The sequence below is a fragment of the Trachurus trachurus genome (assembly GCF_905171665.1).
Source record: "Trachurus trachurus genome assembly, chromosome: 11".
In the NCBI taxonomy this organism is placed as follows: Eukaryota; Metazoa; Chordata; class Actinopteri; order Carangiformes; family Carangidae; genus Trachurus; species Trachurus trachurus.
Window position 1 is genome coordinate 28366262 of NC_139904.1, and position 26248 is coordinate 28392509.

The 26248-nt window shown below is 42.5% G+C and overlaps 2 protein-coding genes across 4 annotated transcripts; one reads left to right on the plus strand and one right to left on the minus strand.

The window, feature by feature from the left end:
• The first annotated feature begins 174 nt into the window (after positions 1 to 174).
• nkiras1 (NFKB inhibitor interacting Ras-like 1) lies at positions 175 to 4461 on the plus strand. The gene is made up of 3 exons (XM_083982777.1): positions 175 to 659; positions 1316 to 1557; positions 2636 to 4461. The coding sequence occupies exons 1-3, from the start codon at positions 566 to 568 to the stop codon at positions 2876 to 2878; spliced, it is 579 nt and encodes a 192-aa protein (XP_083838903.1). The 5' UTR covers positions 175 to 565; the 3' UTR covers positions 2879 to 4461.
• Positions 4462 to 4480: 19 nt separating this feature from the next.
• LOC310994178 (ubiquitin-conjugating enzyme E2 E1-like) lies at positions 4481 to 26248 on the minus strand. Of its 3 annotated transcripts, none has more exons than XM_083982772.1 (6): positions 25866 to 26040; positions 24371 to 24589; positions 23854 to 23904; positions 5967 to 6099; positions 5191 to 5338; positions 4481 to 5111 (listed from the first exon to the last, which is right to left on the minus strand). In XM_083982772.1, exons 2-6 carry the CDS (start codon positions 24580 to 24582, stop codon positions 5014 to 5016), a joined length of 642 nt encoding a protein of 213 aa, XP_083838898.1. In that variant the 5' UTR covers positions 24583 to 24589; positions 25866 to 26040; the 3' UTR covers positions 4481 to 5013. The 3 variants fall into 3 exon arrangements, with proteins under 3 accessions (XP_083838898.1, XP_083838899.1, XP_083838897.1); XM_083982773.1 differs by lacking the exon at positions 25866 to 26040 and adding an exon at positions 25733 to 25837; XM_083982771.1 differs by lacking the exon at positions 25866 to 26040 and adding an exon at positions 26174 to 26248 and having other exon boundaries at positions 4486 to 5111.

The following is a 26248-nucleotide window of genomic DNA, read 5'->3' on the forward strand; positions in this document are numbered from 1 at the left end:
TGAAAGTACGCACAACTGTTAAAATGTTTTACTATTGCATGTACAATGTTTTGTGTTGTATTGTGTAATGTATTATTTTTATTTTTCAATTAAAAAAATATTTAAAATTTATTATTATTATTGTATTATTGAAGCCCCCGTTCACGCATGCGCAGTGACAGGATAAGTGTGAAGTGGTACCAGAGCAGAATGGATACTCCGGTTCTGACGTTTCATACTTGATAAAAAATAATTATAGACGTAGTTCAAGTAAGAGCCTGACCGAATGTACCGTTCGCCTTCATAACTAAGACTGTGTGGTAGTGGGTTGTTGGTGGTCAGAGCACACGGCGAGGACTGAGTTGTGACAGCTAGGAGTTGTTAGCTCGCTAGGCTAAACCATGGATGGACTATTAAAAAAGGCTAACGTTAAATAACAAAGTGCTGTCATTTCGAGCCACTGCTGAGGATACATTCACTGTTGTTTCCGGCCACTACCGGTCTAAATGGTGTTATAGTATTCTTAACATATACCAGACGACACTAAACAATATAATATTTTGTTGTCAGGCTCTGTGGGCTCAAAATGGGAAAAGGCTGTAAAGTGGTAGTATGTGGCCAGACAGCAGTTGGAAAAACTGCCATTTTGGAACAGCTGCTGTATGGAAATCACACTGTAGGTAAGAAAAGTGCCTGGATTTACTAAGAAAACAGTGTGTTCATGTCAAACATGGAGTCATCTAATACTGTCAATGTAGGATATATCTCTGTCTTAAATTTAGAAGACCAACAGGGCTCCAGACTGCTGCTGAATGGGGGGCAAAACTTGAATCAGTGCAATTTATCTACTTGCACATGTGAAACCAGTAAATTTACCTTATTATTTTTGCATTGGTGAAATGTGGAAGGGACGACTGAAAAATCTGGAGTGCGTCATTACAGTTTTTATTTCGATCAGCAACATTTACCACTATCAGAGGGGAAAAAGAAAGAAAGGATACAGGTGTGAGGATCATGAATGAAAAGGAAATGTGAATATTTGCCTTGCAAGTCGATTTATGCCCCTAAATTTTGGGCTTGCGCTCCTAAAATTTGAAATAAGGGGTCACTAATCTTTCTATAAAAAGTTAGTCTGGAGCCCTAGCCAATTAATGTGGGTATTCAACCCCTTGATTTACTGCTGGTGTGTTTTTCATTTACAGAAGAGAGTCATATTTCATGATACTGTTCAGGGCTTCCTATGATAACGCTACTAAAGGCTCAGATATTGTTTTATAGCTGTAGTCGACTCAGCTGAAAGTCTGTTTTTTGATTTGTTGTGCCATGTGTCTGGAAGGCTCCGAGTCCAGCGAGACGCAGGAGGACGTGTACGTGGCCTCAGTGGAAACAGACCGCGGTGTGAAGGAGCAGCTCAGACTCTATGACACTAAGGGCCTCCACGACGGACAAGATCTACCCAAGCACTACTACTCAGTGGCCGACGGCTTCGTACTTGTGTACAGCGTTGACAGCTTGGAGTCTTTCAAGAAGGTGGACGTCCTGAAGAAGGAAATAGACAAATCCAGAGATAAAAAAGAGGTGCAGCTCATTTAGAATATTCTTCACCATTCAAAATATGTGCCGTCATCTCCTTGCATAGAACGTTTTTATTCAGTTTGCTGCATATCACACCAGCAAATGTCCACACCACATAGAACATAAATAAAGAATCATGAAACATCTTGTAGCTGATGGTGATGGAAGCAACTAGAAGATGATGTAGTGCACACTGCACACACGGAGAGAATCAACATGGTCAGCAACAATATTCAGTTAGATTATGATATTTAAACCCTGACACCGTTCAGTTCATTTTTTTTTACAACTCGGAGCTCGTTTTTTTCCCGACTTCCAAGTTGTTTTGAACGCAGCAGGAAACAGGATACAGGAAAGTGTATAATGTGCCATTTTAAAGGGATAGTTTAGCTTTTTTGAAGTGGGGTTGTGTGAGCTACAAATGCCCATTAAGTACACTAGATGCAGTAGAAAGGTCCCCCCCCCCCCCCCCCCCACTGAGAAACACCGGCGCATCGCGCTGCACTAGGACACAGGCAGTACACTGTTGTCAATGAGGGACGATTAATCAGTGTATTTTCGCCTACTCAACTAGGGAGCCAATCACAGAACGGGGGAGTGGGCAGCAAGACGATGAGGACACACTGAGGCTACTTTGTTGATAGCTTGTTGATCCAACATGGCAGCAGACACTTTACCTTTCGCTGCAGCGTTAGAAAGTGTTTTAAGTAGTTTAGAACGCAAGTTTATTTTGAAAAAAGAGCAACGTTTAGTGTTTTTTTCCTCATAGGATATCTGTCGCTCTACATACATCATCGGGTATGATTGATGCGATTGACTATAAGCTACGTACAGACACATTTGATAGACATTTGTAGCGCCCAATAAACAGCTCTGGGCTTTCATAAACCATGCCTCAAATAGGAAAAAATGAACAGGTGGTTTCCAGACTGAATCTCAATCTTCATTGAGATAAGGTCTGGTGTTAGCCAGGCTACATTTGTAGCTCATACAACCTCACTTCAAAAAAGCTGAACTATCCCTTTAAGTCTTTGGCAAATGAGCTATGGATTGGGTTCATGTGTGTGTGTTGTGCCCTCAGGTGACGGTGGTAGTGCTGGGGAACAAGACAGACCTGCGGGAGCGTCGTCAGGTGGACCAGGAGGTGGCGCAGCAGTGGGCGCGAGGCGAGAAGGTGAAGCTGTGGGAGGTGACCGTCACCGAGCGCAACTCGCTCATCGAGCCCTTCACCCAGCTGACCAGCCGCCTCACACAGCCGCAGAGCAAATCCTCCTTCCCTCTGCCGGGACGCAAGAGCAAGGGAACGCCGTCCAATGACATCTGAGAGCTTTCGCTTCATATAGAAGAACCAGGAGGACGACATGGGTAGCCCTTTAATTGCTTATATGCAATGTTAACGTCTTCTTGAAGGAGTTATGTAGCATTATGGGAAGTACGCTTACTGGCTTTCTTTTTTTAAATGTGGGATTAGAAGATGAGTATTGTGTCTGTGTGTATGAACAGAGCTGGAGTCAGAATGTGTTGAACAAGAAGCAGAGGGCCCTTTAAATCCACTCTAATGAACATGGTGTGATCTTTAGACATAGTTACATGCTGAATGGTGGATAGAAAGATCAGTGTGTTTCTATGTAAACCGCTCTCTCATCATCACATCACACTCAGGTTGCCAAGTTTGGGTCTACACATTAACTAAAACCTATGCTCAATAGTCATATCTGGCAACCCACGCTGTAAGTGGACATATTGCACAGGAGAGCTGAGTGCAAAAATAAAGTGTAGCTATTGATTCAATATTTTGATGATGGAATCATCTTTTTGTATTGTTGTGTTCACTGTAACACTACACGTGATATTATTTCCTCCGTTCTCTGTGCTAAACTGGAACACATCCTGACACCAGCTCCATACTGAACACAGACATGACTGTTTAGTTTCTACCTTCTGCTTTTCTGGGAGACGTGTTATTTAAGTATATTCCAAAAATCGTTGAACTGTCAAAATGGCAAATCACAGTCCTGTGTTCATAGAAAGCACTTTAGAACCAAATGTCTGAGTGAACTCATAGATTTACACTTTAGACTAGTGACATGTATACATCATTCCAAGTTGAATATTTTTCCAAGTCTGTATAATGCTAATACAATGCTCATGTGCCCATAGTACATGTAAATAGCTCTTATCTTTCTTCCTCTTTCCCCTGGGAGTGAGGGCAACCAAACAGTCCACTTGACACTAGATTCAGCAGCTGGTAACTGTGTAAACACACATGTGGCCATGTCCTTGTTGCACTAAGACAGACTTGATCTGAAACTGTTGTATAAGCTCTGCTGCCAAACGCTGACTTTATAAATACTGACACTAATCATATGAACAGGACTTTTGTATCCCAACCATTAGTTCCCATCTGATGTGAATGCAGCATTAATCCTGTGTTAGCCAGTGTCCAGTCCATTTGCTATATTAAATATGGCTCAGCAGCAATAATGTTCATGGTACTACCTTTAATTGTGATGTATGATTTCATTACGTCTGTCTGACGTTAGTTGCACTCCAGTGTGTTGTCCAGCTGATATAATCCAATAGGGCTACTAGTTAAAGCTATGTGTGTGTGCAAGCCTTTTTAACAGTAGAATCAGCATCGAGAGGAAATATTTATTTTTTAACTAATTTATTTTTGTCACTTTAATGAGCCACATTCCTTGATTTTTGGAAAATGTTGAGACGGTGTAATAGATGATCTGCGCTGATTTCTGTGTCCTTAATGTTTCAGAGTAATAACATTTCATGTGCTGCTAGTAGACCAGACGTAGAGAGATCAAGACTTGCACTCCTATGATGACGTTAACCCTAAATTATTCTGTCTTAAGATGTGCTGAACAAAATAAAGCCTCTTCATATTAAACACTCTTTAAACGTCTACATTGGTGTCGGAGTGAATGGTTTGAACCGATATGAAATGATCAGACCACGTGGGATGCTTCAGTTGGTCATGTTTAAGGTTTGAAGGAAGAAACAGAACAGCTTGTCATCAGTACAGAACACAAATCACAACCAATATCCATCCATATCTAAACATGTCTACGTGTGGAAAACAGCTTTTCAAAAGAGCAGGGGTCTGGAGGGGGAAGCAAACACCAACTGAAACTTTTTTTAAATGCGTGAGACATCATTGACTGGGAATCATGCTGTGACACGTTTCATCTAGCAGTTTAGCATTAATGTCCATCTTCAAGCACAAGCTAAAAAAAGAGGAAACTTAAAAATGCATTATTGCCAAATTTGAAGAGTTGGGCCAGAGATAACTTAAAAAAATACAATAAACAACAAAATGTCAGGAGTTAAGACTTCAATTCTGAGATAAAAATCACTCCCCGACTGCCGCTCCCTCCCTCCCCGAGTTCCCCCCCACCCCCCACATCCCACATCCCTGACTCCTCCCACCAGCAGCTGCTCTGGTGATTATGTGGCGTAGCGCTTGGTCCACTGTTTGGCTATCCTGTCGTGTTCAGGTCTGTTTGTTGTGTACTGTGTGGCGATGCTTCCAACCAGAGGGTCGGCTGAAACACACAAACACAACGTTAACTCTTCTGTCGCTGATCACACAAGATCCTGCAGGAAGAACGCACGAGCTCTCACCAGGGTTGCAGTCGGTGAGCAGGGAGCAGATGGACAGCAGGACCTTGGAGATGGTGAGGGCGGGACTCCAGTTGTCCTTCAGGATGTCCAGACAGATCACCCCCTGGCTGTTGATGTTACAGTGGTAGATCCTGGTGCGGAACGTCACCTGGAAACACACCAGACAAGACAAGTCTATAATCCACAGGATTGTTCTCTCATATGCAAAACTCCACAGTGACAATGAGATGTTTGATCAAGCATTTTTTTTTGACCAATCAAAAGTGTGGCATATTCGCTTCAATCTGGTAGAATTTGATATTGGTACTGCTAAAATCTCCAGAGTTATTGGGCTTTCTATTTTGCTGTCCATCCAAAAAAGCACTGTGAAACCAAGGCAAAGTGCAGTATCTGCCATAAAATGGTCAAAATTGGTCAGAAATTTAATTCAGTCCACCTTTATCTAATCAATTATAGACTTGGTAGTTATTCATAATTTGATGCTTAAACCTGACAATGAAAAACACAAACAGCTGTTTTTCTCAGTTTGGCATTTTTATAGATACTGCACTTTGCCTTTGCAGGGCAGAGTTAACACTTATCTGATGAATTCATCCAGTGCAGGACCTAATCATTTAGAAGTATCACAATGTCCTCTGTGTGAATGTTTCTACTCTGTAGCTGCAGTGTGACCGAGCCCTCACAGGGAAGTCATCATCAGGTAAGTGATCAAGTATGAGCTGCTGATTTTATTTGCTTGTGCGCCCTCTGGTGGAAAACAATGAGAATGACGCTACCTTGGGTGGTTTGAAGGGGTAGTCTGGTGTGAAGGCGATGTCCAGGAAGAAGACCCCTCCCTCGTACACGGAGCCTGGGGGGCCCAGGATGGTCGACCTCCACTCATAGATGTTGTCTCCTTTGGGACCGGCACTGTGGACACACAGGACAGATTTACTCTGGATCCATTCTTTAGTCTAACAACGGGTCTTTCATAACTACAAGTAAATAAAGTAACAACATTTGATCATTCATAAAACTGTTGTAGCCTACTGGTTGTGACACCCACACAACTTTTATGTTTTACAGTCCACCATCCAGCTGTCCTCTCCTGGCTTTAACCTCATCATTCAAAGTCTGCACACAGAGCAGACAACAATCCAGGAAACTCCTGTCCCAGGTAAAGACCATCAAGTCCAATATATTTAACTTTTCCAAAAAACAAACTGAAATTATCTGCTGAAACATCAGTGTTTTGAAATGCTTTTAGGGTTTTTTGGGAAAAGAAAGACAGAATTTAATTTGTGACGCAGCCAAATGCACCAAGGCAGATGGAGGAGAAGAACCTCCAAGAAGACAACAACATGTTGCAGATGGAGGAGAAGAACCTCCAAACCATCGTCATCGTGGCAACCACCTCAAATTGTTGCACACACACCCACACACAGAGCTGTGCTGCACGCTGGTGAGACAGATCTGTCACCTGTCATCCCCAGGTCGGTGCTGCTGTAGAAGTGTTGGAGCCTCCAGGTCAGACACTTACATCACTGATCCCAGCACTGCAGCTCACACGTTTTTTCCCCTGTGTACAGTGTAACCGGTGTTCCTCTCTAAATAAAAATTTTCAGTGTTGTATTTACGTCAATGCAGATGAGAGAAATGGAAAGAAACACCTGCACAGTCCTGGGACCTGGCTGTTAATACCAATGCTGTGTGGGCAGGGATGTCACAATGACTTTCACAATTAATCGTGGTATTAAATGCTGTAAAGATTCCTAAATACCATCACTTTCCAAAAAAGATTACTAGGAAGCATATGGGCAGATGTGCACCAAAGTAAAGGTAAGTGCACAGATACTGGTCCATTTGAATTGGTAGGAATTTAAATGCTAGAGAGTCATTTGTAATTAAAACAAAAATATTAAAAATAACTTACACCTTTGGTATAGATGACAATAAATGACTTGAATATTTCAAAAATTATTGGTCATAGATACTTAAAATGTTTTGTGTAAATATTTGGTAATGTAATTATATTTTGACTATATTTGATTTTACACATGAATAGTGTTGTGAAATTGATAAATGCTGCATGCATAATAATCGTGATAATCGGAATACCGGGATTGATTCTCTGACAATAATCGTAGCAAGAAAATCTATAATGGTGACATCCCTGTGTGTGGGACTCAGCAGATGTATGCAGGCCCTACTGTTGTGGAACTTTATGTCACAGATGACAGTATAACTAACTTCTTTTTTAAAACATCAATGAACAGTTCCATGTAGAGAACCACTGTTTCCCTCTGCCCCCCCTCATGATCACAGGTTAACCTCAGACCACAGCCCCTTCCTGAGCCTCTGTTGAAACCTGTTTGTTTTACACTTTATCTTTCATCTACTGAGTCACATACACCTGCTCAATGACTTCAGTGTCTTTATCCTGTTGTGCAGACAGAAATCTCTCCAAACAACTCTTCTATGTCAACTTCTTTAAAACAATAGAGTGTGAGTCATTCCACCAACACAGTGGGAAGTGATACAGAAACACTGACAACGTCTGCCACCTTCCACAGCAGCAGCAGCAGCTTCTGGTAGTGTTTTTAATGCTGGAGGTGTTTCCATGTCGTTGACTGTCTGATGAAGCGCTCACAAACATGCTTCACAGTTTACCATCTCATTTCTAAAAGATTAGCTCAGCTATTAAAGCTCGTCTGTGGGTTTAACACCAAAGACTTGCAGACTGACATTTAAACAAACAATAATCCATTATTCAGAAAGAGCAATAGCAAGAGTGAGTCAGTGCACAGTCGTGCCGTGGGTCACATGACCATGTGCCGTCTGGTTCTGGCTGAATATCGGACAATAATCATATTTTCTGAATCAGATGCTCCACTCTGTTCCCACAAGAAGTCATAAACAGCTCTAAGTTATGATGACATGTTGAATGTTCAGAGAAGCTTTAGTGATGAAGGCTGTTGTAAAAGACACTGTTGATGCAGCGGCCTGTCTGATCTCCACATGTAGACTGATCAGAGGCTCCAACAGCAAAGAGCCCATCACCTGTAGAGCTCCAACCCTGATCTAAGTGAAGGCCCACATGAGGGGAACAAGTCCTTGATCTCATTTCTGGACAAAAACCATTTCATGTTTAAAAAGGCTGAGATGAGTGTGAACCAACTGCAACCAAGACGGAAAAGTCAGAGGCTGTACATCTATGTAATCAAATCAATCCAAGAATTAGACTGAGCTCTGAACCTCCTGCAGGATTCAGGTCCACAGCTCAAGTCCTGCAGCTATCAGCAGGACCACATGAACCCACCAGACCCCCTCTGACTCATGACTCTGTCAATCGTATGGACAAAATCATATAGAATGTTGCATTAGACTAATGCTTTCAAATACAGACAACAACATGGAGTTAAATGACGTGCGTGTGTGTGTGTGTGTGTGTGTGTGTGTGTGGGTGCGTGTGTAGCAGTGATATGTATCCATGTGTATTGGTGCAGGACAGATTGGTGTGCTGAATAAGACATATGGTTAAAAATAAAGTATGATATATTGATATTACTCTAACAATAAATATCTGCTGTGGCAACTACATAAGAGCAAGAATCATTACACCCAATTCAAGCTATTCTATTTGTGACCCTGGTAACAATATATCTGATCCAGCATAATAAACTATAAATCAATGATAAAATACACACTGCCATTTGCACTTTGTTTTCTTGTAAGAATTCACTGCCTTAGGTCTTTAATAACTGAGCTGTTTGTTGTGACATGACACAATGAAATAAAATGTCAACATTGAAAAGAATGTGTATTGCATTTCTGTGCAGTCCAGCAGAGGGCAGCACCTGCCTGTTTAGACTGCATGTGAAGCTTCCTCATTTGTTTCCATGAGAGGATGACGGGCCTTTAAAATGTACAAGGACTGTGGAATAATTAAAGGTCCTGCATCGTATAAAGATAGAGGTCAGTGTCTTTGATTATTACTCAGGTCCAGGTTCTAGATTTACATCAAAGTATCAAAGCCTCAGTGACAGAGAAACACACAGCCTGTATTCAGAAACTGAGTCTTAAAACCAGCTGTCAGGACTGTTGTCACTTTGTGATGTCACAACTTTACAGTCACTGCCCTTGCTCCAATCCCTGCCAAACCCCGAACCACCCAGTCTTGCAGGATTGGGTCAGCCAATGGGTGGAGAGACTCAAAAACCTCCTCTCTTCTGATTGGCTCACTGAGCTGTTGTTACCACAGCTCCAGAGAGTTGCCTGAGAAAGAAGATGTACTACACAGGTTGTTTTTGGATCTCTTCATTCTCACCCTGTCACTCATTTCCATCCTGCTCTGTCATATATTCCAACAGCCATAAACCACCACTCTTTGGTTTGTACTGCTCTGAGCCTGTGCAGTTTATTTCCTGTTTTTTTTCATTGCTCAACTGTAGTGTGAAAAGTTAACCACGTGACAAATGTGAAGTGATTTTTGAACTGAATGTAGTTAAGGCAAATGTCCTGAACCTTTTTAAGTCGAACCTCAGATGAAATGCGGATGGAAACTAGCTCTGAGCTAAATCCGGCACACTTACAGGATGCCACGGCGTTAACTGCTCATAAATGTGCGCTGTCCTCAAACAAATAAACAAACAATAAAAAAAAAGTAACAGCTTATAACAAATTGTCTTTTAACAGTGTCTTGCATTTCATTTTATTGCTGCTGTATTTGATCCTTTTTCAATTTATGCATTAAACTTTTCCCCTTAACAAAAACCATTCACAGATATTTAAATGACCACAGACTGCCTCACTGTCCAAATGAAGCCAGAGGAGTTTCCTCTGGATGGAAACCAACCTGTCAGTGGTTGTGATGAAAGCTCTAAATTGGTTTTATCATGAATTTAATCATAAATATTTAAATACTATGATCCTGCACGCTGTACATTTTCTTCATATTACACAACAGTCATTTTCAGATCTAGTGGGACAGCCATGTATAGTGTACTACCCACATGTGAAAAGAAGAGGAGAAAGCCCCCTCTTGTTATAAAAATACCACATGTCCCTTTGAGGAATGTACTTCATTAGCACTGTGGAGGCAGCATTCCTGCAGGGGGACCCGGACCTAGGATGGGACTGTTAAAGGGACATATCATAGAAATATCACTTTCACAAGGCTCTTTAACATATTTAGGTGTTTGTCTTGCCTTCCAACTCCCAAAATGTGAGAATTGATTTAAAAAATCTGTAAGTTTCAGGCTCCATAGGTTGAAATCCATGTGGTTTTATGAGCTATTCCCTAGTTTTTGAATTTGCATAATACCACCCCTACCTGTACCAGTAGAAGGGGCGGGGCAAACAGTGGTTCATTTGCATTTAAAGGGACAGACACTGAAACCAGCCGTTGTGAACAGGGCTGTTTATAGAGGATGAAAAGAGCTGTGATGTTTGATCCTTGGGGGATTTTGATCATAGCATGTCACAGACATGTCTTTAAGACACCTGGGAACTATTTTAATTTGTGGAAATGGGGGCAGAGTATGTCTCCTTTAATGTACATATATTACTGCTCACACCACAACATCTCGGTCGGAAGCCACCACTGTGACAAGAATAGATATTGTATCATTTGCCACTGAATCAACCAGACTGAGGTTTCTAACACAGACAACACAGACGAGCCACAGAGAGGCCTTCTTTCTCCCCGCCTGCCTGCCCCCCCCCCCCCCCCCCCCCCCCCCATACACACACACACACAAAGGCCACCCAGTGCTTTGTGTGAGCCAGTAATATGCCACGCTATCACTGTGGTCATTCACTTCAACATCAGGGGGGGCTTCTTCTGCCGCCCTCTGTGTACACAAGCACTGCAAGAAGAGTGCTGACATTTCAGCTGTTTCATTTTTTCTAAGCCTTTAACCTTTCCAAAAGCCACACAGTGCTTTACCCAAAATTGACTCCTGCAGCACAGCCGAGGAGAGCGGGAGCTCAGCACACTCTGTTAGTCATCCGCGGCAGACGGGTGGATGTTACGGCATTTATATGCTGTTTTTCTCTTGTGTAATGCAAACATACAGCGCTAGATGGAAAACAGAGATTAAGTTCAAACAGAATGGAGACTAAGACATGAGAGCTGGACGGAGGCAGGCGGTTTGGGACCCTGGGAGCTGAATTATTCCAGTGGATCTCTGTTCCTGGGTTTGGTCGCATCTCTTCACTCCCCATTATCAACCAAAGCTTCTAAAAGCAGGGTGAGATATGTAACATGTTAAATGGCTCGAATGTCACTCAAGAGTGCTGCTTACACTTTCACCCATGTAGAGTGTGAATGACAGACACCCATCAGGCCCCTGTCTGACAGCACTTGCTGCTAAAACAGGCTGTGGCAACACTTCCCCACACTGACTTCCTTTTCCCTTTCAATTTTGGCTACAAAATGAAAGAGCAAGAAAGTTTTGCAACAATATTCTATTTCAAAGTCATAGCTCTCGTCCGGTGTGAGGCTGCAGACCATCAGGACCAAAACCTCACACCACAAAGACACCACCTCCTCCTCTGTTCTGACTTTACTTTCTTCTCATTTTCTCTTCATATTTTCTTGTTATTGTATTTTTGTTCTTGCACAATACACCAAGTCAAACTAAATCCTGATCGACCTGGTGTTACAGGTACATTACCAGTTTCTTAAATGAGCAGAGGTCAGACCTGCCAGCCTCAACACCTCGGACTGCCCGGCTACAACTTGACACCAACAGGTGATTCTGGGAATCAAATCACTACATAGAGCTCATCATCCCAACGCTATGACACAGCACAGTCATTAAGCCAGCCAACAGAGCATGAAAAACACTCACACTCTCACTCACATCTGCCTCCAACGTCCAATTCCAAGTCAAAGATGAAGGGGATTTTTAAAGCTATGGTGTCTCCTGTGGGTCAAAAAGATCCACAAAACCACCACCACTGATTCCATCTAGGTAAAATCCAATGTTAGCTACACAGGAGCTGAATTATTCAACCGTCTTAAAGTGTCTGCACAGAGAAATACACATAACCTTCCCTATTCAGACACTGAGCCTTTAAACCAGTCAGACAGGACTTCTGTGACTTTGTGATGTCACACCCACAGTCAGTGCTCTCAGACACTAGGGCTGTCACTTTTTATTCGACATTCGAATATTCATTCGAACGTGGGGTGAAAAGTTCATATTCAAGCGGTAATGACCTGCTCGATATGTAGGCGGCAGTGCCTGCATAGCGCCGGGGACCGTCCACCAGACGCGGAAGCGCCGCGAATAGCTGCGAAGTGCCGAGAAGCGCCGAGAAGCGGAGCCAGTTTCCTTTCTGTGCCCATAGTAACCGCTGGTGTCGTGGCGCGCACCTCCGCGGCAGCGATTGTTTCGGCACCTGGTCTATTTTGTGCTCGAGCCGCGAGCGATCGCGTCAAGCTGGGCAGGAAGTCACACATGAAACAACGAGAGAATCCAGTGAACTGAAACAACTTTCAAAATAAAACACCACGATTGTGTGTGCGGCGGCGGGGGGTATTCGAATATATCCGAACGAATTACGGGTCATTCGATATTCGTTCGAACCTCATTTTTCTAAAAAGTGACAGCCCTATCAGACACACTGAGCATATCAGATTGGTTCACCTTCCGGTTGTTACTAGAGCTCCGGAGAGAAGCCTGAGAGAGCAGCTGGAAAAACCACAATAAGGGTCTTTACACACCAAGGCCGTATTTTTCATCACAAATTGCTGCACGTTTAAAAATGAATTCAACCTCATGTTGTGTCGATCATCTTTATACACCGACTCTGAAACTTTCGCCTGTCATTGAAGTGTTTGGAACAGGCTAAATTTTCTGAATCTGTGAAAAGCCTTTCTGACCACTCACATCAGTGTTTCAAGGCTGTTACACAGATCCCGGCTGAGCTGCATGTGTGTGAATGTGTGTGTCCTAGACATACTGCCAGCCGCTGTTCAGGATTAATTGGATCTCCAGTTGAGCTAATGATCAATAATCTATCTATCTGGACCACTGACATCCTAAAATAATCTATGGAAGTGATCTGGATAATTCTGCAGCTCATTTACAAGCAGGTCTTAGATGGATCCAATGTTTTAATTTTCTCGTTTTATTTTTCAATAAGTGAGAGGACGACACAATCATCCTCACTGCCTGATGACTGTTGTCTCCTTTTGCGAGTTTGGGAACAGAAAATTAAATTGTATAGTAATAAAACGCATCAGTGTGTAAGGCGTGGATTTGGCGTGTAATTTTGCTGTATGACGGATTAGAAAAACGGACTTGGTGTGCAGTTTTCCTGTCTTGCTCAATTAAATGAAAGTAAACACTGTGTCATTTACACTCATCAGCATCAAACCAAAACATCAAGAACATTTGACTTTCTAGTGATTTCTTGGCTAAAATGTCTTTTCCTTCCAGGGTGAAAGCGTAACAGCTGATCATTAAAGGTGCTTCTGTTTCCTGTTATCACCACTCATCTTTAAATTAATCCATCTCACTGTTTCACAGCACTGTTGGCTCTCAAACCTCTGCTGCACAAGTCTCATCTGTTCATTGTGGACCTTATTATACACACCATCAGCACACACCAGGTTTCATTTTCAATCACCACTATCTGCTCGCAACAGTATTGTGATGACAAGGAGAATCGCTGTAATAAGCTGTCTGACTGAGACAATATAATGACTGCACTTCACTTGAGTGCCAAGAAGATTTTGTGCAACAGCAAAAAGGCGCCCAACCCCTCACACACCCCACCAATTGAATACAGTGGCAATCAGCCTGTAAATGTTCTCTCAGTGCTTCATGAGGACTGTGCAGGATGAGTGTCGCATGGCAGCATCAGAGTCCTCCACTCAAACAAAGAGCAGGGCTGTCACAGGACATTTATTTGACAACTAATAAACATACAAATAACGTTTTAATTATCTTTTTCTGAGCATTCTATGACACTTTTGTAGTTCTAAAGGTTATAGCTACAACTTTTTCATCAAAAAGATTAATTTTTCAAAAATAATACAACAGAACATCTAGAGGGGTGCAGAATAAAAGTATTCATTTTACAGAATTTTTTTAATAGTATAAAAATAATTGTTTTATAAATTTTGACGGGTCCAGAATATATAAATATTTACATCTGGTTACGTTGGCAACGTCGGCATGAAATGATCTCTGCGCCAACAGCATTAGTACACTGATGTCACGTGAGGCAGAGCTCAGGCGGAGCCAGATCCTGATAGAAATGGCATTGTGCTAATGCTTATGCTAACTAACAGTCAGCCGGTACTGTAACGTTTTCGGTGCAGGCGTGATGCTGCGGGTTTGTCGGGTTCGTCTGCAGGTGAGTTAGTGTGAAATGATTCAGATGTGTTTCCAGTCGGCTGTCAACACCAGAGCTGCTGCTCGTTAAATACGGTTAGCGTTAGCTTTAGCTACTAGTCGCTCCCTATAGGCGTACCTGGCAACCAGTACAATTGAAGGTTGGAGCGAGAGTGGCCAACTCTGAGTGCGACACCTACTGGCCGTGAGGAATTAAACTTGTAGCTAACCCCTTTACCTTATGAAGAAGAAGACAGTGACATTTATTGGCTTTTCAACTAAATCCGTGTCAACAGATGCTCATCGAAATGAGGTCGTCAAATATAAGAAATTAAGCTCCTCGATAAAAAAAACTGTTTGTGGCTCCATGTGCCATTAAACCACAGCAGAAGAAGGGAGTGCGACGTGATGGTGTCATTAGAAGAGCACCAGTAAAACCTCAAACTGTGAAAAACAATATGGTAAATAGTGATGAAACGACATTTCTGTTCTGTTCTGTTCTGTTCTTCCAGCTGTTTTTAAACAGATGAATGGAAACCATTTTAATGATTATGCTGGCAATTACGTAATAATTATGACAGGCCGAACAAAGATCGCTGCAGTCTAGAATTGATGTGTACTGATATTGTTATATTATAACAATATCAGTACACGTCATTTTGTATAAACAAAACCCCAAATAAAAGCGGTTGAAGGGATAGTTCACCCTAGAATGATATTTCGCTCATTATCTACTCACCCTCATGTTGACTAAGGGCTGGAAGAATTTTCAGAGTCCACCGTCCCTTCTCTGAGTTACAGGGGGTCTTGGCGTAGCAGTGCATTTCAATGCAACGGTTGCAAAGGGACACCGGAGCTCTTTGTAAAAAAACACACACAAAAAAACATCCAAATACCTCCATGATGCTCGTATGTAATGTCCGTCTTGTGCTGAAGCCCCAAATTGCGTAATTGTCCCGAAAAAAATTTAATAAGTCTATATTTTAAGCTTGTTTGTAGCGGAAGCTTCTCGAAGCTCCTCTTCCTGGTCCGTCCAAATCTCGCGTGATTTGCGCCGGCGTCAGTGCGGTTACTGCGAATCACGCGAGATTTGGACGGACCAGGAAGAGGAGAAGAAGAAGAAGCTTCCGCTACAAACAAGCTTAAAATATAGACTTATTTAATTTTTTTCGGGACAATTACGCAATTTGGGGCTTCAGCACAAGACGGACATTACATACGAGCATCATGGAGGTATTTGGATGTTTTTTTGTGTGTGTTTTTTTACGAAGAGCTCTGGTGTCCCTTTGCAACCGTTGCATTGAAATGCACTGCTACGCCAAGACCCCCTGTAACTCAGAGAAGGGACGGTGGACTCTGAAAATTCTTCCAGCCCTTAGTCAACATGAGGGTGAGTAGATAATGAGCGAAATATCATTCTAGGGTGAACTATCCCTTTAAAATACATTTAACTCTCGTTACAAGACAGCTTTATAATTAAACCTGAAATATGTGAATGTACTAATTTGGGAAGAAATGGCTTCAAGTTTCATACGAAACCTCTGTAATATGTGATTGGTGGTACTGGACAGGTAATAATCTAAAAAATGAATAATAATAGTTTTGCTTTTAAAGAAATAAACATGGTGAAGAATCCAGTACTGCTGCTACTGGTCAGTGCAGATGTGTCTAACTGACTTACAGACACAGTGTCACTGTGTCCACTGCACTGCCTGCACCATGTGTCATCATGTTATTTGCAACACATCCAGACAACAAAGAGCAGGATTGTTTTTAATTCTTCTCTATATTTCTTTAGAACTCTCCCTGGGACCGAGACAGCAGATTTCCTATGGGGCTGAGTGAAGGGGAAATTCCACTGAGCAGATGACGGCTGATGCGTCGGCACCTGTGGAGCTTTCCCACGTTGGCCCTGAGGGTGGTGCTAGAGAAAAGGTCAGCGGGGTCTCCTCAGTGAAAATGATTTCTCCCCTGCCAAGCATGAATGTGTGTACACACTTGAGGTTTGGACAATTTTTACTGGACATTTATGGCCTGAATTAGGCTGTAAGTGGATCAATCAATGGTTGATTTTTACATGCTAAAACAATAGTTTCAGTGTGGCCACAAAAATGATTACTTCCTATAGCTTACAGCCAAGTCATACCTTGCAAACTTGGTAACTAACGCTTATGAATTTCCAATATCTAGAAACAGAAAGTTCCAAAGAAAGACAAAGCTACGTCATAAAAGCTCTTTTAAAAACGTTTATAATGTTTTTTAAATTAAGTTTTTAAAACAAATCATCTACTCCTTCTCCTGTGTTGGAAAATCCAGAGCCTATTACTATGCAAATATTGTTCATTTTAAATGTTTAACCACGGTAAGCCCATGCTCAGTGTGCTCACTTTGCCAGTCATAGTACACTATGTAACTATTATAAATGTGATGTTGGAGTGTGGTGTCATACATCGACACCAACAGCTGCGTGTAGTGACACAGGAAACCTGCACAGTATGCTAAATTCATGCTTTATATTGGTGGAATTATAAATATTTCCACATTGAGCCAAGCCTGCCCAGAGCAGAGGACTCAGTGTTTATGATTCAATCAGTTAATAATCAACTGGAACTGCTCCAAATGAAAACTAAATCTATTTTACACACAACTGTTGCCAAATTACACGGCTCCTCCCAGGAAACCTCCTCCTAAATACCAATAAAATGAAATGAAATTTCACTCATGTTGTAAACTAGTAACAGAGGCAGACTCACAAGAAAAAAAAAAAAAATCTGTAAAATCTGAAATAAAACCACACACATGGGGTGTCAATACTCAGCCCTACCTAAAGCTGATAAGGAACAGTAAGATGTCAGTACTGCTGAAGCTACAGCATCGACAGCAGCTTCAGCAGATAGCGCAGCTTCAGCACTTACAGAAGCTTCAGCAGCTTCAACAGCTTCAGCACTAAGCTTCAGCAGCTTCAACAGCTTCAGCACTTACAGAAGCTTCAGAAGCTACAGCAGGTACAGTAGCTTCAGCGGCTCCAGCTGCTTCGGCAGCTACAGCAGTTTCACCAGTTTCATCAGCTTCAGCAGCTACAGCATCTACCGAAGCTTCAGAAGCTACAGCCGCTACAGCAGCTTCAGCAGCTACATCAGCTTCAGCAGCAGCAGCTGCAGCCCCTTCAGGCCTTCAGAGCTCAGCACTGCTTTCAGAGCTTTCCGAAGTTACAGCAGTGTACAGGCCACTTCCTCTCCAGGGAAGAGGCTTTTTATAGATATGAAGAAGCTGTTGAGAAAACCTCAGTAGTCTCGAAACACGCAAGCCGGTAACATACTGCAGAGGGGTGTGTGTGTGTGTGTGTGAAGCCACTGCTCACATTAGCAGCCAAACAGAGGGATATTGCAAATGTGTAATGTGTCTTTCACCAGGCAATACACACAGACATACACACACAGATCTAACAGAGAGCCCAGAAAGTGTAAATTCTATATGGTTAATATTAACAAGAGTCTTCAGAGCCCTGTATGTTTACAGCCCTGTTGAGCACCTCTCCTCCTACTGTACACAGCCTCTAACTCCTCAGCTGAGCTGTGGTGACCTCCCCGGCCCAAGAATGTCAGGAATCTGTCTGACACCCGAGGACAACGTCTCAAGAGGAGATCTGGAGAATAGGACTTAAGAGGACATGGTGTGGAGTGAAAGACAGAGAATAAAAGTGTGAGATTCAGGAAGTGAGCAATAAATTAAATAGCTGGTTGAGAGGAAAAAAGGAATAAAACATAATGAAAGAAGCAGAGGACGGTGGGAGGCCGAGGGGGGCGGGCGGTGGAGGTGAGGGAGGCCTGTGATGTCTGCAGTTCACACTTCAGTGGCAACGATGCTGTGGCAAAATAAAAGAGGGCCTGCTCTGCAATCACTGTGAGGAGCATCATTCTGTTTCTGGTAAATGACACTCAAAAGAATTTATAATTGCAGCTTCATAGTTTTCATGAGACAAAGAGACGGGATCATAATGGAAACTAGCTGATCTGAGTCTTTCCCTCATTGGTCGGCATCAGGTTTTCGGAGTGAGGAGGCCCTGATCCAACCTCCAGAGAAATGAGACAACAAGCCACTGACTCATCGGTGTGTGATCCATTAAACAGCATCTGCAAGGCGGAGCTGGCCAGAGCCATTCATACTCTAATGAGCAGATTCTGGGCTAAATGAAGCAGAAAGAACCCAAATCCATTAAAAATCCCCTTTTACTGCACGTGCTGTTGAAGAGAGGAGCTACACAACAGGGAAAGATGAGGCCTCAGCTCACACTGCCGAGACCAGGAGATCAATCACTCAGGGTACATCGCACCAAATGTTAGAGGCTATTATCTAAACCCCAGAGCCTCCTCCACTCAGCCAGGTGGAGGCCAGGTCTCCTGACTCAAAGGGACACAATGCAGAATCCTGTGGTAAACCTGTCTGTCTCCATCACACACAATCACACCATTAGAAACACCAGCACATAGACAGTGTCTGCCACCAGGCATTAAATAAACCGACGATCTGTCATTGAACGCTGCCCCATGTTTTCCTATGCCAATACATTTTAAAGGGATATTTCAACATTTTGGCAAATTGGCCTATTCCCACAATCCCTAGTCTTAGGAGTAGGTTCATTACCTTTAATTGTCGGTGCAAGCTGTTTTTAAATATATAGTAGTATAGTATAGATAGTATAAACAGCCAATCAAAGAGGAAGAAGGGAAGATCACACTAATCAAGCACTGATCTCCTGTGGTGTTAATGAAGAATGCTAACAGACTACAGCTGCTGCAGTATGGTAAAAACCTTTAACATGATTATTTATGATCAATACTAAAATATCAATTCAATACAAGGATGTTCTGTGTGTGTTGTTAGTCCTGATATAAATTATAGGTATCAGAGCGTGGGACACACTTTTATGCCGCAAAAATAGATACTAACATTTAAAAACACTAGTATTTATTTACAGTTGGTATTTTTACTAAAATGAGTGCTGTTTGTCTTTGTGGTCCAAAGATAATCTCATGATTTGGGTCTCCAATCCACAGAAGAGGATTAGGGCCGCTGTGGAAAAAACAAAGTGAGTTCTGACTTTTTTGAGAATTCTAAAGTCAGAATTCTGAGAAAAAAGTCAGAACTCACTTTTTTCCCCCCGCAGTGGCCCTAATCCTCTTCCGTACCAATCATTAACTCAGACTTGCTTTGTTTTAAAATTAGAAATTATTTTTTATTATAATTTAATAATTATTTATTTTTATGTATATATATATATATATATATATATATATATATATATATATATATATATATATATATATATATATATATATATATATATATATATATATATATATATTTTTCATTGTAATGTCAGTATTGATTGAAAATAATCATGATAATGTTAATTTTTGCCATAATTTAACAGCTCTAATCTGCTGCTCTTCTTCATTAACAGCACAGGAGGTCAGTGCTCTATTAGAGTGGTCCTTTCCTTCCTCTTCTCTGATTGGTTATTTAGACTTTTTAAATTTATTACGGCACAGTGTTCAACGACAAAATGTCTTCAGGTGTTTATTTCATTTAGAGCTGTGTTCATAAACGCGTGGTGGCGTTTGTGTGTCAAGACACCGTGTGAAAGAGACAAACTAAGACCCTTCTGATTTGTTCTTCATGTGAACTGGAGACATTAACTGAAGGCGAGTCCACGTTCTAACACTCTTTTTCACCTATATTAATGAGCATGAGCAGATTCTTAAAGCAGAAAAATATAAAACGTAGAGTAAAACCAACTGACTCCAGTTTACCATTCTGCTCTAACACACACACAACAAACACAGCGAGGAGCGATGTCATCACATGCACTCAGAACACACTCACAGTGGAGAGAGTGAGCTGCTGGCTACTGTGCAAACTGCTAAAATGGATCTGTCACATCTCTGGGTCGGTGCTCCTGTTAGTATCAAACTGACTAAACACATCACTCAGAGATGTGTTCTAATATCCTATTTAAATTAATGAACATTGCTTAGAAAAACTTAAATTATGCTGTACTTATTAAATTATGCTGTACTCTAGTCAGCTTTAAAAGACTAAAACAGTATGGAAAATTAAGTTCAATGATTTTGTACTATTTTGGGTTATGCGCTGTATACAATTCTTTATTTTGTTGTGATCAGAAATTTAAGTGTACTGATTAATTTCAAATGTCTGTGATCTGATCCTTTTGTATTAATGCGTATAATAAAAAAAATAATAAAAAAAAAAGGGGTAGGGGTATATAAGCTTTGGCTTCAACCTACCTACACCCTTTCGGTTATACTTGATATACCGAAATAAATAAATTCATTCATTCATTCATTCAAATACAACTCATCAGTTTGTCATCTTTATCTATTATCAACTCTCACTTTATCTGTTTAAAGGTGTACAGAAAAGAAAATTGAATTTGAGCCCACTTTGGGTCATAAAATTAATGTGATAACTCATCTTTCAGACGTTGTAGGCCAAACTTTGTGCAAAATTCTATTTTTGAGTAAATCCGGGATGAAAGTGTGTATTTTTTTTTTCGCATTGGATAATGCAGGCGCACGGATTATACGTCAGCCTGTACACGATTCACCAGCCACTGATATTGGATCCGTCATCCGTCATTCAAACGTCTGAGACACGCACACACACACGGAGCTCGGGCTCGCCCCAAGCTTTGAATATCCCGCCCGCTCGATAACGACCAATCAAATTCGTTTTCCTCACTCGGGTAAACTCGTGTTGCAGCTCGTGACAACTCGGCGCGACAAACAGGACAAACGGCCATTTCTGTACACCTTTAAGCTACTGTCAATGGGAAATGGTAAACACACAGCACTCAGTACTCATGTAGCCCCGCCCACTTCACCACTTTCCAACTTGACCTGGTCTAATGAACAGTTCCCCCCAATTCCAATCCGCCCCCTAAAGACTCAAGCCCTGAACCCTCACTGACTAAAGTGACGTCAGCTGTAAGTGACAGAGTGTGAGAGTCTCTGAGGGTCCAGATGCTGTAAACATGAATGGAACAGCACTTACACACTCTCACGACATGTTACCTTGACAACAACATGTTGTTGACTCCGGTCTTGGACCGATAATTTACGTACTTTCAACGCACACAAGGTGTGTGAGGGGGACAGACTCAAAACAAAATATTCCTGGATCAGATCTGCTCAAATCATCATCAATAATCACAAACTGCACGTTAATACTGACAGTAAACTTCTTCTTTTTTTTTTTTTTCTTTCTTTCTTTTTTTTGGTTGTTGCTCTTGTCCATTAACAATAAAGAGACAGCGGAGCTCTCTCTCACTACGTGTGTTAATTTACTTTTTTTTTTTTTAACACTTGCGTTCCGACGGCATCTCATGTGTTTGACTTCACAGCGCTATGAACTGTGGGTAATTCCCCTACCCAAAGTCAGCATCGGTGCTGACTTACGGTAAGGGGGCAGTAAGGGCTCATTCACTGACTCACTGACTTGATGATCTGACAATGGAACAGCCCTCACACACTCACGGACTTCCCGTGAACGCGCCTCTAAGTCAGTGAGTCCGTGAGGGGTCGGATTGGAATTGGGCCATCATGTCTCCATGGTGTGAGGGGACACCCAGGTCACCATGGAACACTGGGAGAGTGTTGATCTTTTACAGTGAAAGCTGCCGTCACACGCTCATTCATACACACACACAACATTAAAGGGGTATTTCAAATTCTCCTATCCCCGCTAATAATAGTCATAGCAGTAGGTTCATTGCCTTTAATTGTCGGTGCAAGCTGTTTTGAGATCAGGGGGGCAGAGATGTGAGCTGCACGGTATTTCCACGTTTCCATCATCAAACTAAAGTAAATACATAATTCAACAACTCCAAAACACTCTGGTGGACAAGTTGTGACCTGCACATTCACCACGCTATGAAATAATAACGCATAATGTAACATTACGACACATGAAGCAAATACTCAGAACTACGTGCGCTTTTGAAATCACTCCGCCCAGCAGCCGTGTCTGGAATCTAGTTCCAGCTGCATTTGCCTCGAAAACGACTTGTCCACCAGAGTGTTTTGGAGTTGTTGGATTGTGTATTTGATGAGTTTGATGAGGGACAGGCGGAAATACTGCACGCTGTCCAGAGCTCATGTCTCTGCCCCGCCGATCTAAGAACAGCTTGCACCGACAATTAAAGGTAATGAACCTACTGCTGTACCTCCTGCTGCTAACGCGAGCTTCACACACTGTTGAACATCTCTGAACTCAAAAAGCTTTCATGGTGATCATTTTTGAAATCACATGACATGACGTACATTAGAGGTAAGAGACGCACGACTGCTGATGACTTGTCTGTCATGTACGTTGATGTAACACCTCCACAGCTGCCTGTCAGAGCACAGAGGCAGGCTGCAGCCCACAGCACACAGCCCACAGCCCACTCTCAGCCTCCGTCACTGAGTCAGGGCGGTGATTCTTCTGTGACAGAGTCAGAGTCAGCCCATCACACCAACCACACAGGTTCGCTTTATTTTTATTTTCTTCTCTTCTCTGGTGTTTGGTCATCTCACACAGTCACTGTTAATTACAGTTGAGTAAATCTGCTGGTGACTAAACCGTTCACCTCCTACAGCTTCCTGACACTGTGATTCACACTGTATCACAACTGCAACTAAAAAAAAACTCATTTTTCAGTCCTACTATCAAATAAATGCTGAGAGCTGGGAATAGTTTTGACCAGTGGTGGCACCAATAGAAAAACCCTGTGTTTGTTCCCATTCCCACCTTGTTTTTTTGAAGGGCATCAACCCGTTTCTACTAAATCTCTTAATTTAAATGTCTTATTACAAACAGCTGAATAAGGAAGGGACTTATAAAATAACAGCTTTGTAAAAAACAACAACAACAAAAAAGATAATTATGAATAAACTCAGAAAGTGACAGTGTCCATTCAAAGAAGAAGCAAACCAGACCAGAGATCTGTTGCAGCTTTCAATACTGACTGTCAGTCTGTGCCAATAAAACATTCAGCTTCAACACTATAATAACAATGACTCACTTATTATAAGACAGACTCAGGTTTCAGTATGGAAGTGCTCAAACCTCACACTCCATCACACATGCAGTGAAAACAGTGACAGCAGCTTACTCACACAGTTCAGCCTTGTTTTTGTTTTTTTTAAAATCTGACTACAGATGGATTACTCTGCCATCAGATAAAGACGACTGACATCATAAAAAATCATTATAGTCACACACACACACACACACAAAGAGAAGTGTACAACATTACGCTTCACATTCTTACCTGCAGTTTGGGGGCGGATCCAATGTGATGTCGGCCAGTTCTTTCTGAATTCTGCAGAGGGAAACAAAGGGCATCCATCAAACCTGAAGCTCAGATCAGATCACTGTAAATCGACTGCGACAGAGTCCTGTTCGTGAACCTTAAGAGTTTTATCATTCAAAAAGCCTTTTTTTTTGACAGAGACTTCACAGAAACGGGCTCATCAATAACTGTTTCAGCGGTGTGGTTTTGGATTGATGCTCAGCGTGGCCCCTGCTGCTCATGTTTCCTAAATCATGCAGAGTGTATCTGGAGCCGAGCTGCTGGGGACAGTGATAAAGTCTCCCTGAAGACACTCAGCATCCGGCCTGTGAGTAATATGCAGCATTTAAGAGCGAAACTGCAGCTATGAGCCTTTAAACCACTCACTAAAATAAAAAATATAGAGTAGTATGAAACTTTTATTATGTTGAAAGGTTGGTGATCTATATCTTGCTGTCAGACGGCGGCTTCTCCGCTGCAGCGCGAGTGCCTTCACCTTTTAGCGCTAGTGGAGAGAAGCTTGGAGGTCTTGCTCATGCTGGCTTTGCTTTCTCGTTTCTTTGGGGTGTTTGCCTCCTGCGGCTGCTGCTGCTGCTGCTGCTGCTGCTGCTGCTGCTGCTGCTGCTGCTGCTGCTGATGATGATGTTGATGGCTCGAGGATGAAGAGGAGGAAGAGCTGGTGCTGGCACGGGAATCTTCATCCGACATACCGAGCCTGGGGAGAGAGAGCAGGACCAGAGGATTTGAGAGGAGCCTGCGCACACAGTCCAGACCTCAGCTGGGGGGAAACCATTACCACCACTGAGACCAGCACCTTTCAGTCCACTAACAGTTTTTACAGTTACTCATTCCTTCCATGAAAACAGTGTCCGCAGGGAGCTGAGTGAATTTAAGAGTGATTGTTAAGTTGCATTGAAGTCTACAGTACAGAGGGAAGCTGAAACCTGTCATTCAGTTGTGTAGCTACTGTGTACAGTCAGTGTGTATGGAGGAACAGGCTGCAACCATGGCTACCACAGTGCAGCCACAGACTCCATGAACACATCCATCCTTTAAACTACCAGGCCTGCACCAGATGTTGACCCGGATTAACTGGTTTCATCAGTTTAAATGGCGCTGTGTGGATGTTCATGAGGATCCAGACCAGGACCCAGACCAGGAACATCAGAGGAACATTTCCCTCTTAGGCATTTTACTTTTAAAAAGTTATGGTTTCTAGCTACTTTCCCCAAAACGTAATTGAGTTACTATATTATAAAAGCAACTAATTACCAGGAAAAGTAACTATTGCGTTAGCCTACTTAAAAAAAAAAAATTTAAATGCTCAAATGTGTCAATATAGCCTACTTGGACTCGCCCCCCTAACATCCCGTTTATCTGGTGGCAGTGAGCCTGTCTGTGCGGAGGAATACTGAGTGAGTTGGTTAGTTCCAGATAAAAGGCTTTTTTCCAACTTAGTTGATGGACTGGAAAAAAAAAAACCTAGTAGGGCTACACTTTAACGGGTGTAGCCTATTATTTTGTGACGGGACTTGACTTGAGTCAAGTAACGGCGCATTTTATCGTCAGTAACAGTAACGGCGTTGTAACGGCTGGGGAAACAGTAAGTTAACTTTTTGGGTTAGCCTACTCGTTACTAAAAAAAAAGTAGCGCAGTTAGTAACGCAGTTATTCCCATCACTCTTCATATCGCTGAGTTGTGACCTCAGCTGATGTTTGCAGGGCGTTATTTTTAGCGCTGTCAGGTTGCGACAAAGGAAATCATCTAGTGAAATAGTTGGGTTACGGGCCTAGTTCTGGCCGACACCGCGGACCCACACGGGACCACACACACTGACTGACACACAAACACACACACCAGACCTCCCGCTCCCGATTCAGTCGAAGAAGTCGAAACGAGGGGAAAGCAGAAACACAATCGACGGGGCGATGTCGCAGTAGCAGAGCCCCGACAAACACCTCCACAGCCTGCATGCGAATCAAACTTTCACCTGGAAGTCAGCGAGCAGCCTCGGCGCTGTCAGCCCGGCTGCACCGACCCCAAGCCCCGGAGCCGCGGTCACAACAAACACAACACGTCGGTCAATTAAAGGCTTTCCTCGCGTTTTTTTTAAAGCAATATCCGTCGACACGCAGATGAGCTGAGTGCAGCCAGTCACAGGATGGACCGACAGACTCCCCGGGCTCACCTCTGACGGTAACACGGATACACTCAGAGCCCCGGCGCCGGAGAACACAGGCCGGTAACATGGATGTTAAAACACAACGCGCTGTAATACCAACATTAAGCATTTGATACCTTTCTTTGTGTGTGTGCGCACAGCCTGTGTGTGTGCCTCCGCCGCCTGGACGCACGAGCGTGAAAGCACCAGCA